The following is a 15439-nucleotide window of genomic DNA, read 5'->3' on the forward strand; positions in this document are numbered from 1 at the left end:
AGCTGCTCAGTCTAGCTATGCTGACTGCATTCTGCACATTACCAGGGCACGCCATTCTCCCTAGCCTGTGGTTGGCACCTGACATGACAAACTCAAATTATCATGACATTCCCAGAGCTTATAGATTGAAAAATCAAAACAAAGCAAAACCTAAGAGTTAAAATATGTACTATGTCTCACAGCTGGGCATAGAGGATCTGTGTAGCCTTCCACCTGGCAAGCCCCAGGTCCAGGCTCTCCTGTGTGCCCATACACTGTGTTACAACACCCTCTTGTAGCGTGCCTTTCATTGCCACCCTCCTCCAGTCCATTTATCCTGCTGACCTCAGCTACCACATTGCCCTGCTCAGAACCCCACCAGTGCCCTTAGCTCGTGAGGTGAGGTCTGAGGCATGCAGTTGGCCTCACCGCTATTGGTCCTGACAATCGTCTGGTCCCAGCTCCTGTGGGCCCTTGAAATACCCTCTGCTCCCTGCCCAAGAATGGACTGCATCTCATGACTCTGCCTTTCCCATTCAGTATCTACTCTGACGACTGCTCCCTTCTGCTTCTGTGATTGACAGCTTTCCATTGTCCCCCTCAGACGTTCTCCCCAGCTCTTCCTACTGTGGTCCCCACCTACAGACTACCTTTGTGGATTTGTTATGGTGTTCTCTCTTTAGATTCTGAAAGTTCTCATCGCCTTAGGGTGCTGAGGGTGCCCAGGGACCTGCTCTGTCCTCAGCAATGCCCCTATCCTCTGCCCTGTCCTCCCCCCACAGTTCCAGTTAATTCTCCTCAGAATTCTCAAGGGATGCAGTTGCTTTCATGACCTGGACTGGGTTGCTAACACCCCCAGTCTCCACCACACAGTCTTACTCTTCGAGTAATCCCATGAGCCTCTTCTCCCATTTTGCAGTTAAAAAGACCAAGTCTCAGAATGTTCAGTAGCTTTACGTGGTAGAGCCGCTCTGTGGCCTGCGCTGTGACTCTTCTGTCTGTTCTACTTCTCTACAACAGGGAGATCTCAGTGTGCCTGTGGGGAGCCAAGGATGGAAGGTATACATCTCTGTGCATGGTTTTACCAGGAACATCCGTCGCTAATGCCTTTCTCCATGGGATGCTTGATGACCACGGTCACTGCCCATGAAGAAAGGAGAGGAGGCCGCAGTTTTGTATGCAAGGGCCCCAACATATACCAAACAGAGTAACACTACTGGCTTTCCCTCTGCTTTCTGGTTGTGGCTGGAAATTCTGTCTTTGAACAAGGGTCTTCAGGAAGTGAGAGGACGCTAAGAAGTACAGAAAAAGCAGGGATTGCCCTAGGCAAATGTGAGCAAACTCAGTAGATAGACCGCATTATTTGTTATTTATTTATTTATTTATATCTCTATGATGAAATACTTGGAGCAAACATCTATGGCCGAGCTTTCAGTTCCAGATCAGGGGCTCCATTGCTCTTAGGACTGGGGCATAGCAGAAAGATCATGGCAGAAGGGCAATCAGGAAGCAAAGAAAGGGGCAACAGAGAGAGAGAGAGAAGGAGAAAACCGAGGAAGGGGCTGTGGACAGGATACCCTTTCAGGGCATGCTCCCAGGAATTTGCTTCTTTTAGCGAGGTTCAACCTCTTAGTTTCTGTCCTCTCCCCACAATGTCATCTAAGTATGAGTCCGTGAGCGGGCTAATCCTTAATAAGGTTCAAACTCTTGTGATCAAGTTCCCTCTGAATCCTGCTTTGGGGCCAGGCCCCCAACACCTGAGCAATGGTTGGAAGAAGCTTCGTATCCAAACTCTAACTCTGTCTTAGAGGAAAGAGAATTAGCAGGTTTTATAAATGGATTTGGATCTTGACAGCCAACAGCAGGTGAAGTTATTTTAAAGACATTCTGAGTGTTGGAAAGAAGTGAAAGAAAGCCTTGAAGTATATGAAAAGGATTTTTCTATGTTTTTAAGGGATGCTGACTTTTCTTTCCTGCCTGTCAAGTACAGAACAAGAAGAAATTAACTTATCACGCACTTGGCATTTAGGAAGGGCTGTGTGATGCTTTGTGGTTGATTCAAGCAAAGCAGGGGAGATTTTAGTGGGACATAAGAAAGAACTTGGTAACAGCTGTGAAATTAAAACATAAATTAACAGCTGAGATAGACCACAAGGGTGCCCTAACTAGACTCTCAAAAAATAAGCATACATTTGTCTAGCTCTCGGCAGATTTTAAAACTCAGTTGTGTTTATTCCTTTCTGTGGGTGCACAGGAGATGTTTTGCAGCAGTAATGGAGACATTTATGAATTTGTTCCTGCAGAGGACCTTATAAACCAGCTCCTGTATTTGCTTTCCTTTGCCTGCAGTTTGGGAAATGAGCCTGGCTGTCAAAGTGTCTCCCAGCCCTGAGATCCCAGACTTCCTTTTACAGCATACTGTGGCAGATGACATACATCCCACTCATTGTGACAAACAGATACTGGACAGTGTGTCACAATACCTACATGTCATGTGAAAGTTCCACGAGGGACTTAAAGGGCACCATTGCTGGGGGTTATTCTAACACACACACACGCACACATGCTCCGTGCCAAAAAGCCTTGAGAAAATGAAATCTGAGGAAAGCAGACTTCTGTTTTGAGCATGAGGGATGTGAAAGATGGAAATCAAAGTACCTGCTAATAGAAGAGAAGCAGCCAAAATGATAATGAGCTCTGTAAGTCCTGGAGAAGGAGAAGGATAAACAGATCGAGCCAGCAGTAAGAGAAAAAAAACCAATCAACACAAGGTGGGTCAATGTTTTCTAAAGATTGGACTAAAAATAAATGTGGTGCAGGAAAGAGAGTGAGAGACAACCCGGGAAAGGCTGTGAAACAGTCCTGATGCCATGACACGGTGTGGGAGTGGGAAAGGACACGCGAGTATTCAGGCAGTGTCGGAGGGTGGGCGTGAGGGTCGCTGCGCTCCTTCCTATGCAGATTTTCTGTGTACTCTTTCTGCAAAGCAGAGAGGACGCTGGCCTCCCTCTGACCTGGCATCTGTTCCAAACTCTTCCCAGGGTCCTCTGGGGATAGCCCCTCATTTGGGGCGTCGGTCACCAAACTTGTTTGAGCTATCTGGGGAATCATGTTTCTGGGTGCAGGGTCAGGATCATGCTCTCTGTAGTCAAGTGTCACCCAACTGGGGTGGGGCTGTTTTCTGGTTTGCAGTCTTTCACAATACTTCACATATCCTGGGAATTTCCCTTAAGAAGATGACTTGAAGCCGGGCGGTGGTGGCACATGCCTTTAATCCCAGCACTTGGGAGGCAGAGGCAGGCGGATCTCTGTGAGTTCGAGACCAGCCTGGTCTACAAGAGCTAGTTCCAGGACAGGCTCCAAAACCACAGAGAAACCCTGTCTAGAAAAACCAAAAAAAAAAAAAAAAAAAAAAAAAAAAAAAGAAGAAGAAGATGACTTGATTCTGTCCCTACCAACTGTAGTTACTTCATCTCTTGTCTTTTTTCCCTTGGCTTTCATTCTCCTCCATCCTATGGGTGCCTTTCTGAGTTAGGAATGCCCATGTCTTACAGAACTTCAAGGAAAGAGGTCTCCGGCCTACTGTGCTCTGAATGTGGTTTGCTGTTGACCCACCCTAGCCCAAACGCATGCCCAGGTTTGATCCCTAAAACACTGTATTAAAACAGTATCGAGTGAAAACTTAACTGACAATGATGTTTAGAAGTGTGACTTAGAAAGTGATTCGATTAGACCATTGGAGTAGAACTCCCCTAAGCACATGATGATGCTTCATAAGGAGAGGGAAAGAGACCAGAAGACGTGTAGAAGTCCATATTCTTTCCGCTATCGTCACACAACCAGAGGGGACCCTCACCAGATCATATGCTATGTGGTTTAGACTTACAGCCTCTAAGCTGTGAGTTGTATAAACAAACTCGTTTTTGTTTTAGAATATATTGCCATGGGTATTTCATTGTATTAATGAAAAACAGACTAAGGTAGCTCCACGTTCAAGCCACAGAACTACCTTATCCTATCTCTAAAGACAGTAATATTGGGCGAGCAGTGAGTATGTTTCTTGGTATTTCATTTGATATTTCTGGGCTCATTTCTATAGTTTTAAAATATTTGTACAATGTGGCCTATCACTCCTCATCATTGGCTAACATGGACATTATGGCCTCCTCTGTAATAGTAAACAATGTTTTTACTATTATCACTTCAAAGATTAAGAATTAAGATTAAAAATGAGGTCTGAGACAAGGAACAGAGTTGACTCAAAGGCCCTTGACAGGTCCAGACCTCTGACCTCAGGTTCTGTACTTATGTCATGGTTGGGATGGCTGGGTGAGACCTGGCAGGGGTTGACTAGGAAGAGGATGGAGACTTCTCTGTGAGTCTGGAATGGGGAGGAGCTTAAATACAGACCTGGTAGGAAACCTTCCAGGGAGCTTAAGATTTTCCACATTCTTTGCAGCAGCTATGGAGTTCTAAAACCAGCAGACAGTTTTAGTGGAGGTGAGAGGCATTGGAGGGAGGATGTGAACACACAGAAAATTATGGCTGTGGTAGTTTGAAGAAAATGACCCCCAAATGGAGTAGCACTATTAGGTGTGGCCTTGTTGGAGTAGGTGTGGTATCATTGGAGGAAGTATGTCACTGTGAAGGTGGGCTTTGGGTCTCATATATGCTCAAGATATCACCCAGTATCTTAGATCACTTCCTTTCGCTTTTGCAAGATGCAGGACGCTCAGCTCCAACACCGTGTCTGCCTGCATGCTGCTGTGCTTCCTGTCATGATGATAATGAACTGAACCTCTGAACTCTAAACAAGCCACCACAATTAAATGTTTTCCTTTATAAGAGTTGCCATGGTCATGGTGTCTCTTCACAGCAATAGAACCCCTAACAAAGACAATGGCTGTATTAATCAAGGTTCTATAGGAAACAGAGCCAACAGAATGAGTATGTATGTATACAGATGTATATGTTCACACATGTGCATGCATGCACGCGCACACACACAGACACACATGGATTTATTATAAGGAACTGACCCGTGATTCTGGAGACTTGAGAATTTCCAAGATTTGTACTTGGGAAACTGGAGACCTGGGAAAGGTGATGTCTGGTTCCAGACCAAGTCTGAAGGCCTGAGAACCAGGAAAATCGCTAGTATAACTTTCACTCCAAAAGCCGGTGAGTTTGCAGCCCCAAAAGCTGATGTTTCAGTCCAAGCCCAGACACCAGAAAGTCTCCCCACCTCCCAATCATCTCTTTTTTGCCCCCACCCCACTGTCACATAAAGAACTGATCTTCAAGTTAGAAATACTAGAACATATGTGATGTAGAACAACAGAAGATGTAAAATATAAAAGCAAAAAAGTAATGTGTCTCTTTTCAGTGTGCCCAGACCTCCTCAGTCCCTTGGATCCTCAAACGTGTGATTCCAAAATACCATTTGGTTGTCTTTGTAACATTGTGAAGTGTGTATATTAGAATATAAGGAGACATCCAGCCTTTTAAAGAAGGGACATCTAGGTCCAGGAACTGGAGAAGAGTGGATTCATCATTACCCATAGACAGAATCTAGAGGACAGTTGAGCAGATGGTCGGTGAGTGCTTGGAAAAGGACAGAGTGACCATTAGAAGCCAGTCCCAGAAGCTGGGTACCCAGGTGTGTGCAGGAAATCTGCCTCAGAGCCAATGTGCAAACAGCCTTTGAAGCTGTGAGTTGACCACAATGCGAGCCAGCAGTGAGACACTGTAACTAAAGAAGAAAACACATCTCTGATGAAAATTCAGCTCCCAGGCATAGAAAATATTCATCAAAAGGTATTGTCTGTCTTTCCAGATTGCTTTGTGGAAGTGCATTTGTTTCAAAGGAGTCAATGGCAAGTTTTTACATGGTTATAAAAGGTTAAAAAGGGAAGTGATACTCCTGTTTACTCAGCAAGCAGCTCATTGTGTGTTAGGCATCAGATTGAATGCTGTGTACATATGTTAACGTGTAAGATGGTATCAGATAGAAGTCATTTCTGCGCTGTTTTAGATGCAGGAACAAAAGGTCACATCATTTAACTGCCTTGCTTAAGCCGAACAGCTAAGACGTAGCAAACCTATGACTTGAACTGGTTCTTTCTTATCCCAAAGCTCATATTCTTTCCACTGTGCCAATCTGCTGGAACAAAAAGAGATCTGGAGATGGGTTAATTAAACTCCTGAAGGAAGAGAAAATATTTGTCTCTAAGAGGGAACTAACAAAATAAATGCAAACGTAGTAGTTGGATACAAACATTGAATCATTGTCAATAGGTTTATTTAAGGTGTCAGAGTAGAGACAGAAGGTGGACCTAGTCTGGAAAGTTGCCATTTGTCAACCACTCGCTCTAAGTCAACCCCCTGCCCTGTAAATGAGGGTCAGCAGTATGACCACGCCCCTTGTACAACTAGAGAACAAGGAGCAGAGCAGGGAGGAGGTGTGGCTAAGTCCAGCATCCCTGCAGAGCCTCTGTTGAAATCCAGGTCTGTCCCACCCTCAGGCCAGTCCTCGTACCCATTTTCCTTCACTGAATTCCCGTGGGTGGATTTCCAATCAACATAAGGGAATGCTTCCAAGTAATTAGAACCTTCCCAAAAGGGAATGGATGCTCTCTCGGGAAACAAATTGCCTATCACTGACAAACCCTGACTGACTGAGATGTTGGGTTCCAAGCCTGAGGTCTTCATGGTTGTTGGGTGTGTGTGTGTGTGTGTGTGTGTGTGTGTGTGTGTGTGTTTGTGTGTGTGTTTTAATCTGAAATTCTATTTTTATTCTATGACCACCATCCTCAACAGAAACACAATTTTACCTGTAAATTACTAGTCCAGGAAGCAGGGGAGAGGTATTACTGGACAGTCTTATGGATCTTTATGGCTTTATCCACCTGAACTCCAACATAATGATAAGTGCCAAGTATAGTTTATGTAAGAGATTGTGAAGTTCTCACTCTTTGTGGAAAGTATATGGCTGTAAGAATCTGTACAGGTTCATTGTTATGTTTTATTAAATAAGGGGAAATTATAATTCTGTGCATATTATGAAATGAAAGCAAGAGATCTTTGAACTTGAAGAGGAAGCAAAGCCTTTCAAACCCTTAGGACCATCACTACTTTACTGATCTGCATTAGTGCCCTATACCCTTGATGATTATGGTGAGGGGTGAGAGGACTGACCAGGACACTTCTGGAAGCAGGTTCAGAACCACCCTCATCTTAAGAATAAAGACAAAGAAAGAGGGAGAAGGAGGGAGGAGGGAAATCCCTGAAATATGGTCCTCCTCCCTCCCAGTTTTGACTACCCACCCCACCCCCTTTCCACAGTTTTTCAGAAAACCAAGTAATGAAGGTTCTCGGTATGTATTTCTGTATCTAGAAGTCTAGAGCTGAGCCTTTAATTTTTGGATTTAGTCATTTGCTAAGGAATGAGGCCCCATGGGAAAGAGTCCTACTCTTGGTCCTGCTGGTAGAATGTTGTCTCTATTCACCAAATAATTATTTTTGGCTGCATAGAGATTGCTTACTTTTTATAACAACACCTGGCATGTCTGAACTTAGATGCAGCAAGCAGAGTGGTCTCCAGAGAGCTACAGTCCAGAAAGAGTGACAGCTTCCATGCAGAGGTGTTAACCAGATGGTCTGAAAAGGAGCTTTTGTCTATTAAGGTTACATTAACCTTAGCCCGCCGCTGCCCCTGCATACTTTCCGTATCTCTGTGTCTTGTTGGCTTGATACTTTGCATTCATCTCTGCTCTGTCAGTTTTAAATCCAACTCTCAGTCCTTAAGGGCATTACATAATAAATTAAAAACTTGATCAAAGGAATTTTATGTGTGATGCGTCTGAACTAACTGGTCCTGACTTCCTGTGGGGAAAATGAGTAGCTGGGCGGATTACATTAAAGATTCTCCTTTAATACGGCAGCAATGCCTGTCTCCCACATGCCAGTCACTGTACTGGCCCTGAGAATGCCAAGAGGAGTCCTCGTTTCTTCAAAGAGCTCCCGTGCAAATGTCATAGTGTGATGCACGCTGTGACACAAGTGAGCCCCAGGGGGTTAAGCAGCTCAGACTGCTGAGGGAGAAAGAAGGTTTCTCTGATCCAAGTCTTAAAGGATCTGCAGGGTGTCCCCAGGGATTGCAAACTCAAGAGGATGTGTGTAGCTGGCTCTGCAGACCAGGGTAGGTCAGGGCTCTGGAATGAGATGGAAACAGGGCAGATACTCTAAGGTAGAGGGGCTGGGCTTTATCCTGCAGACAGTAGGAAGCCTTTAGATGGTTTTAGGATAAAAATAGTGGAGTGTAGCCTGTTTTTTAAAATATCAGTGCTAGCGCTGTAAAGAATGAGTTGGCAGTGAGGTAGGAAACAGAGAGACGCATCCTGGGGAATGCATTGCAACCGAACAAAAGCAGACTGTGGAGATGAGAAAACCAAATGAGGGACACTCTGGGAAGAAGTGCTGAGAACCTGATCATGGGGAACGGGTACTGGCAACAGAAGAGGGAAGGACTCAAGGCCGGTCCCTATATTTCGGTCTTGAGTGGATATTGTGCTCATTGAGGCCATGCAGAAGAGAAGGGCAGGGAGGGGCTAATGGTGACTGTAGGTTGAAGACAGGTAAGGCTGAGAAACTTGAGTCTCCAGGAGGGAGGATGTCTAGGGGATTGCTTCATGAACCTAGAGCTCAGTTAGTAGAAACGGTGACCCAACTGTTGGCTTGATTGCTTCTCTGCTATTAATATCTATTAATATATTAATAATTTGACATATTTAGAAGGCTGAGGGGGATCCTGTGCACCCTGCAAACTCAGATTAGTTCTCTAGGAAGCCATGGTGTCTATTTGAAGATGAGACACACCAAAATACCTCAAAAAGAATTTAGCAGAAGAGATGTGGTTCTCTTCCCAGGGTCCTTTGCAGTGTTCTTAGTCTCAGGCCACTTTTCTTTTTAGTGTTTACCAGTTTCTAAGAGTAGTCCCAGTTTCTAAACTACTTAGCAGCAAAATTGGTAAAGAGAAGTGAAATGGTATGTTATTAAACATTCATCTTCTTGATAACCACACAAGGTATTTCTATGATCAGCCCTACTTTGTAGACAACACATTTCAGCTTCTAAATGGTTCCATTACTTCTAGCTCAGTAAATAACAAACTTATAAAGTTATAGACACTAAGTTCCATCCTTTCGCCCATATCCTTAACACTATTTTTTTTTAAATGGGCCTTTTGTCAGGAGTGGCAGCATCCATCTATATACACCTTTAATTCTGGCACCCAGGAGGCGAAGGCAGGAAGATATAGCCTTGAGTTGAGACCAGTCTAGGCTATATAGGAGTTTTAGGGCTACATAACAAGACCCTGACTCAAGATAGATAGAGATCGCCCAGCGGTGGTAACACACACCTTTAATCCCAGAACTTGGGAGGCAGAAGCAGTTGGATCTCTGTGAGTTCAAGGCCAGCCTGGTCTACAAGAGCTAGTTCCAGAACAGGCTCCAAAGCTACAGAGAAGCCCTGTCTCGAAAAAAGGGGGGAAAAGATAGATATAAGTATAGATAGATAGTAGATAGATAGATGATAGATACATAGATAGATACATAGAAAGGAAGAAACTTACCTATCAATGTTACCAATGTTGTCAATGTTATTATTGAGAAAGGAAAAAAAGATTTGTGAAGAACTTGAGGCCCCAGTGGACTTCATTAAGAGCTGTACCCCAGCCACCCAGAGCTGACCCACTGGCCTCCACTGTTCCACCTTATGCTCCGATGGAACCCTGGACCAGCCCGTGTTACGCAGCCTCCAGGACGTCGTTTATAATCTTCCCTCCTTTTACTTCTGCCTCCACTTTTGTCCCTACCTTCCTGAAGCCCCAAGCCAGCAGCCAGAGGGAACTTTTGGGTGTAAGCATGAAAAAGTTAGTCGTCAGCTCAAGAGCCCCCAGTGGTCTCTCATCTTCAACTTAGAATACACGCTCTGAACTTCCTCTGTGTTCTGACCTTGAGTTCTGTGATCTTGCTTGAATCACACTGGTCGTTTTTCATATCCCTCTAGCACCTTCTGCGCTGTGTAGGGCTGGCTTGTAACCTCTGTTCCCTCTTCCTGAAGTGCCTTTTCCTGGCAGTCTCCGCGATTGCCTTGCATGTGTTGTCTAGGTCTCTGAATCCATGTGCGTTGTTTGGCCATCTTTTCTAAAACAGCGGCCTCCGTCGTACTCTGCCGCTTCCACTGCCGGATTTTTCACCGTAGCACATCTTACTTGTGTATTGATATCTGCACAGAAGTCTTGTGAGCTCAGGAGCACTCAGCGCCCTGCTGCCGCCATGGCACCTGGCTGCCCATGCTTTCCAAGACCCGTGAGGAATAGTTAGAAACCTGGCCCGTGTAGAGTGGGGTGGGAAATGAAGTCCCTGTCACCAGGAGACCTGTAATAATGCAAATGTCTTAGATTTCTCAACATGGCTTCTTTTTTGGGGGATAAAGGTGAGCAGGTCTCAGAAAACTTGTGTACGTTTCCCTGGGTTTAATATAGATTTATTGCTCAGGCAAAGATGGGAACTATTTTTCCCCCTTCCAACAGAGGTTGGCCATCTCGGGATGTAATCAATATGAATGTGGTTTCCACACCCTACCATGCCTGCTCTTCCAAATCTGGAAGTCCCTTACAGGAGCAGCCATGTTTGTAGAGCCTCCTGCGTAGCAGCTTTTGGATCCCACAGGAAAAGGGTTTTCTTTGATGACTTGGCATCAGTGAGTTCCGCCTTCCGCCTCTTCGTGATCAGAGGCTTCCTGTGGACACCCTGGACTGAATGCCACATTCAGTGTGTTTTCCTGTTGTTCTTTCCATAGGATCTTCTATGTCTCCCATGATTCCCAAGACTTGAAAATCTTCAGCTATATCGCACGAGATGGGGCCAGCAATATCTTCAGGTGTAATGTCTTTAAGTCCAAAAAGAAGGTAAGGGGGCTGTCATGAGTGGTCTGCTAGTTTTGTCTGATGGGCCCAGCTTGTCTCTGTCATCAATTTGTCTCCCTGATTGAGATTTGAAGGTGGATGTTTTAATATCAGAACTGGTAATACCACGTTAGTCACCTGTCATTGCTCCAATACGATGAAACCCTCTTTGATTGTAGCATCATCTGAACTTTGTACTTAGTTACATATAGCAATAGAGAGGGGTCCACTGTTTGATACATTTTTTGAGAGAGGACTAGATAGGCAGAACCAGCAGAGATACTGACCTTAGCTTGCAGGAAAGAAGCATTAACTAAGGTGACCCTAAACCCCAGTCTTGCGTGTAACTCAGTAGTCCAGCTGTATTAGTAAATCATGACATGGGGAATCTAATTTAGCTTAGGTTATGATATCGGTTGTCATGGGAAATTATTTTAATATGACAACCTTGACACTGGGTAAATGTAAATTTTACACTTCCATAGAGGTGCCCTTTCTCTCTGTCATTCCTCTAGGGCCTGACATACAAAACTAGGATTTGGAATGCCTGCCTGGGGAGTAGAAAACCTAGAATTAACTTCACCCTCCTACTGTAGTCCATAATGATTTAAGTCAATTGCCACCCCACTGAGTCTCAGCTTCTTTAAAGATACATTGAGGATAGACAAAATTAGCATTTTCTTCTAAAAAAATGTTTTATTAGCACATCGTAATTATACAATTATACATAATAATGAGATTTATGACATTTTCATACATGTGCATACTGTGTTTCAATTACATTCATTCCAGTTACCCCACCTTGTTCCCTTCCCACTTTCTCTGATGCCTTAAAACCAGCATTTTCCAAAAATAAATGTATTTTTTAACATTTATCACCCAAAGTGTTCTATGTTATAACTACTGTATTTAATTTTCTGAGAGACCCTGATGTTAAGGAAGCCCCTTAACTTATTTAGTTTAGCATTTCAAAAACTCATTTTGCTACATAGCCATGATTTTTCCATGCAGTGTGTGTTTTTAGAAAGCACCCCAGCAGTTTCTAAGGCCTTACAGTTCTATTCTCAGAGAGAAACCATCAAGTCTGGCTTCTCATAAGACTCCAGTTCACTGCCTGCACATTTCCTCCTGTGCCTTAAAATGTCACTCATAGACTCGTGGATCCTTTATCATGATCAAATGGACACTACAAGTAAAACCTGACAAGGTCAAAATTCACTAATACATGTGTTTCTTGACATGAGGGAGGTTATGTCATGATTAGTCCATCTTAAGTTGAAAATATTATAAACTGAAAATGTATTTAATATATCCAATGTAGCATCCATTATTGCTCAACAGTGCAGTATCTGTGGACTGGCCATTTCTGGAAGCTGTGGCTGGCTGCCACTGTCCAGTGCCACAAGTATTTCCTACTGAACACCGTTAGTCTAGGGGGAAAAACTCAAATTTTGAAGTATAATTTCTACTATACATCCATCCATCCATATGTATATGTAGCTTTTACGCCATCAAATAGTCAAAAAGTTGCCAAATCAAATCATCATAACTCATATCAGATAGATGTCTTGTTTCCTATGAAGGAGGAACACACTGCTAACTTACCATGCCCTCTAAGATCTGTGCCCTTAGACACACTATTTTTAGGCCTTTTGTGTATTGTTTGTTTGTTTGATTGGTTGATTGATCAGCTATACTGCGGATGAAGTTTAGGATCTTTCCCAACTGTTCTTTCATTGAGCTCCATCTTCAGCTCTCAGGCCCTTTTGAAATATGTCATAGAATGGACCAGAAAGTTCTAGAACCAGAAAGGCATGTAGCGGTAGGAAAGGAGCAGTAACTTCTTACTGAGATGAGAAGGTGGATGAATTGCCAGGCTTACCATCTATATGACAGTTGAAAGGGCAGGAGATGTGAGTAAGGCCATGTTAGGCAGTGTGTTAGAACTTAAGGGAACTTGAGTAGGAAGAAGGAGAGAGAATAAGCCCTAGTCACTGGGGATGGACAGGTTTAGGGACCAGGAGAGTGAGAGACTCAGTGATGGATAGCTACTGGACTGTCTGCAGTGTTCTCTCGTGTGCCACCCAAGAGTGAACCGCCCTTCCTTCTGCTGAGTTCTTACCTATGCAGTGATTGCAATCTTGTACATAGACTGTGTACAACTTAGAGATTTGAGTTATAGATAACGTAGTCATTTACCGACTGCTTACATTGTTTATCTCATTTTATCTTTATAATGCGTATTGAGGAAGGTAAAATAAATGCTTTTTATTCTCATTTTCTTAGATTAGTAAGTGGAAACTCAGTCTGAGTGATTTGCCAGGTTCTCCTAGAAGGACAGTGGCTAGAACCAAGAAGACACACAGAACAAAAGAATTTTGAGCAAAAAAGCATAGGTGAAGGAGATCCTGGATCCTTTTGGGGGATCTAGTCTGGTGGCACAGCAGGTTGGGGTGTCCTGCTACCAAACCAGTGTGTGAGAATGGCCTCCACCTAGAACCTGGGTCTTAGAATTAGGTACCGAATCGAGTTCCTATTGACCAAGGACACATTCTCTGCTTCGGGTCACCCCGGTTTCTTTCACACCTCCTAGCTCTCAGAGCTACTTCTCATTCTCCTGCTTTCTGTGTCCCTTTTGCCCTTATCTACTGAGTCTGTAGCTCTTCGTGGGGTTGGTTCTCAGGCCCTGTGCTGGCCTGCAGCCATGCAACTAGGAGAATTATTTCCAGACCGCCTGGACTATGAGCGCTGTTGCTGTTAAACTCTAGACAGGAGGACCCGTTTCCAAGCCAGGAAAGAGCAAGGAGTTGTTCAGCAAAGGAAACCCAGTTTGGGAGGGGTGGAGAATGTGTCTGGGAGGTTTTGCGCGCCATCCTGGTTGGCCTCCAAATAAGTGTTTAACTTTATTACAAAGCCCTTCTGGTTTCTGGAGATAACAGCTTGGGAAGGAGTTTTAATGGGCAAATCATAGGCATATTTAAGAGAAAGAACTGTAGACTCTAAGGAAATGTATCTTGCAAGGATGGTTGTGGACCATTAAGAGACACATTGGTGGGAAGTCAGGAGACCCAATGCTCTCCCGAGTTCTCGGATTGATCACAGCATAGAAAAGTCTTGAGTAAGTGTCTTGCTTGCTGTGCCTAAGATTTAGTTACCACTGTTCCACACCGTGTCTCTCTGTGTGCTGGTGACAAATTCTCATAATGGGCCTCTAATGCAGTGTCATCCTTGCTATAGAAAATGGGTTGTCTCTGCTGCTGATGGAGAATACTGGCCAGACATCTCGGTCTTCCTCTTTAAGGAATCCTACCCCTAGCTTCCAATACGATTATTCTGTACCTCTGGATCTTTCTCTAGTAATTCACATGAATGACCCATGTGCTTCTCATCTTGAGGTTTAACTTGCAGCTGTTTGTTTGCAGCTGTTGGGTTCTCACTGGAAGCTAGACAGCAGATTGCTGCACACGCCTTTAATCCCAGCACTCAGGAGGCAGAGGCAGAAGCGGGTTGATCTCTGAGTTTGAGGCCAGTCTGGTCTAGTTCCGGGACAGACAGGGCAAACCCTGTCAAAAGAAAGAAAAAAAGGAAGGAAGGGAGGGAGGGAGGGAGGGAGGGAGGGAAAGAAAGAAAGAGAAAAGAGAGAGAGAAAGAAAGAAGAAAGAAAGAAAAGAAAAGGAAGGAAGGAGAAAGAAAGAAAGAAAGAAAGAGAGAGAAAGAAAGAAAGAAAGAAAGAAGAAAGGAAAGAAAAAGAAAATAAGGAAAAAGAAAATCATATACCTAAGGTGTAGCCTTGGTCCCCAAGGCCAATTTGTAGTGGCTTTTGCTGTAATCACTACTTGCTTATAAAGAACTCCTTAACTCTGAGTGCCCCAACACTGTGACGTAGTTATTCGTCCCATAGTGTCCTTATATGGTTAACAGTGCTTGGCCCCCACTTTATAATTAGCAAAAGAAATGGCCCAGGATAGTTAATTACCCCTGGTCACACAGTGAATGGATAAAGTCACTGAAATTAGAACTAGGTAGGCTTCCTCCTTGACAGTCCAGAGCTGTTACCACTAACCCTGTGGCATGAAGAGAAACCCAGGAACCTCTCAGGGCTTGAGTCTTCCAGTCATCCAAGAAGGCGAGAGGCATGTTAGGAATGCTAGCTGTGTGTGCTGTGGACTGGTGTTTCTGATCTGAAGGATCGAGTTCTGCGTGTCAGGGTTGGGATGAAGAGGTCCCAGCACCTTTCCCATTGGTGCTAGGAAACAGTGGAAGCTCTTGATGATGACTTCCTGGCAACTTGGTATCTCCTGTGCTTCCCGCCTTCTGGGATATAGTGATAGTATCATTTCAAGACTGTTCCCCTCTTGGGAAGCCCCTTGCCTGGCCTCTCCACCTGTCCTGTGGTATGGATGTCACCCTCTTAGCATTTTTTTTCACATCCCCCGGAGGATGCACTCATGCCTGATGCACATAGCTGTGCTTATTAGCACATTTCCC

The 15439-nt window shown here is 44.2% G+C and overlaps 1 protein-coding gene across 3 annotated transcripts in view; it reads left to right on the forward strand.

Annotated features, from left to right (window-relative positions):
- LOC121442107 (carboxyl-terminal PDZ ligand of neuronal nitric oxide synthase protein-like) overlaps positions 1–15439 on the forward strand; it is a 289142-nt gene that overhangs the window by 229706 nt on the left and 43997 nt on the right. For all 3 annotated transcript variants that reach the window (XM_041643580.1, XM_041643581.1, XM_041643582.1), the window contains exon 5: positions 10846–10954. In XM_041643580.1, the coding sequence (XP_041499514.1) occupies positions 10846–10954 (109 nt within the window). The remainder of the gene's footprint in view (positions 1–10845; positions 10955–15439) is intronic.

This window comes from Microtus oregoni, unplaced genomic scaffold, assembly GCF_018167655.1.
Source record: "Microtus oregoni isolate MIOR12 unplaced genomic scaffold, Mior012 000086F_ref0000336, whole genome shotgun sequence".
NCBI lineage: Eukaryota > Metazoa > Chordata > Mammalia > Rodentia > Cricetidae > Microtus > Microtus oregoni.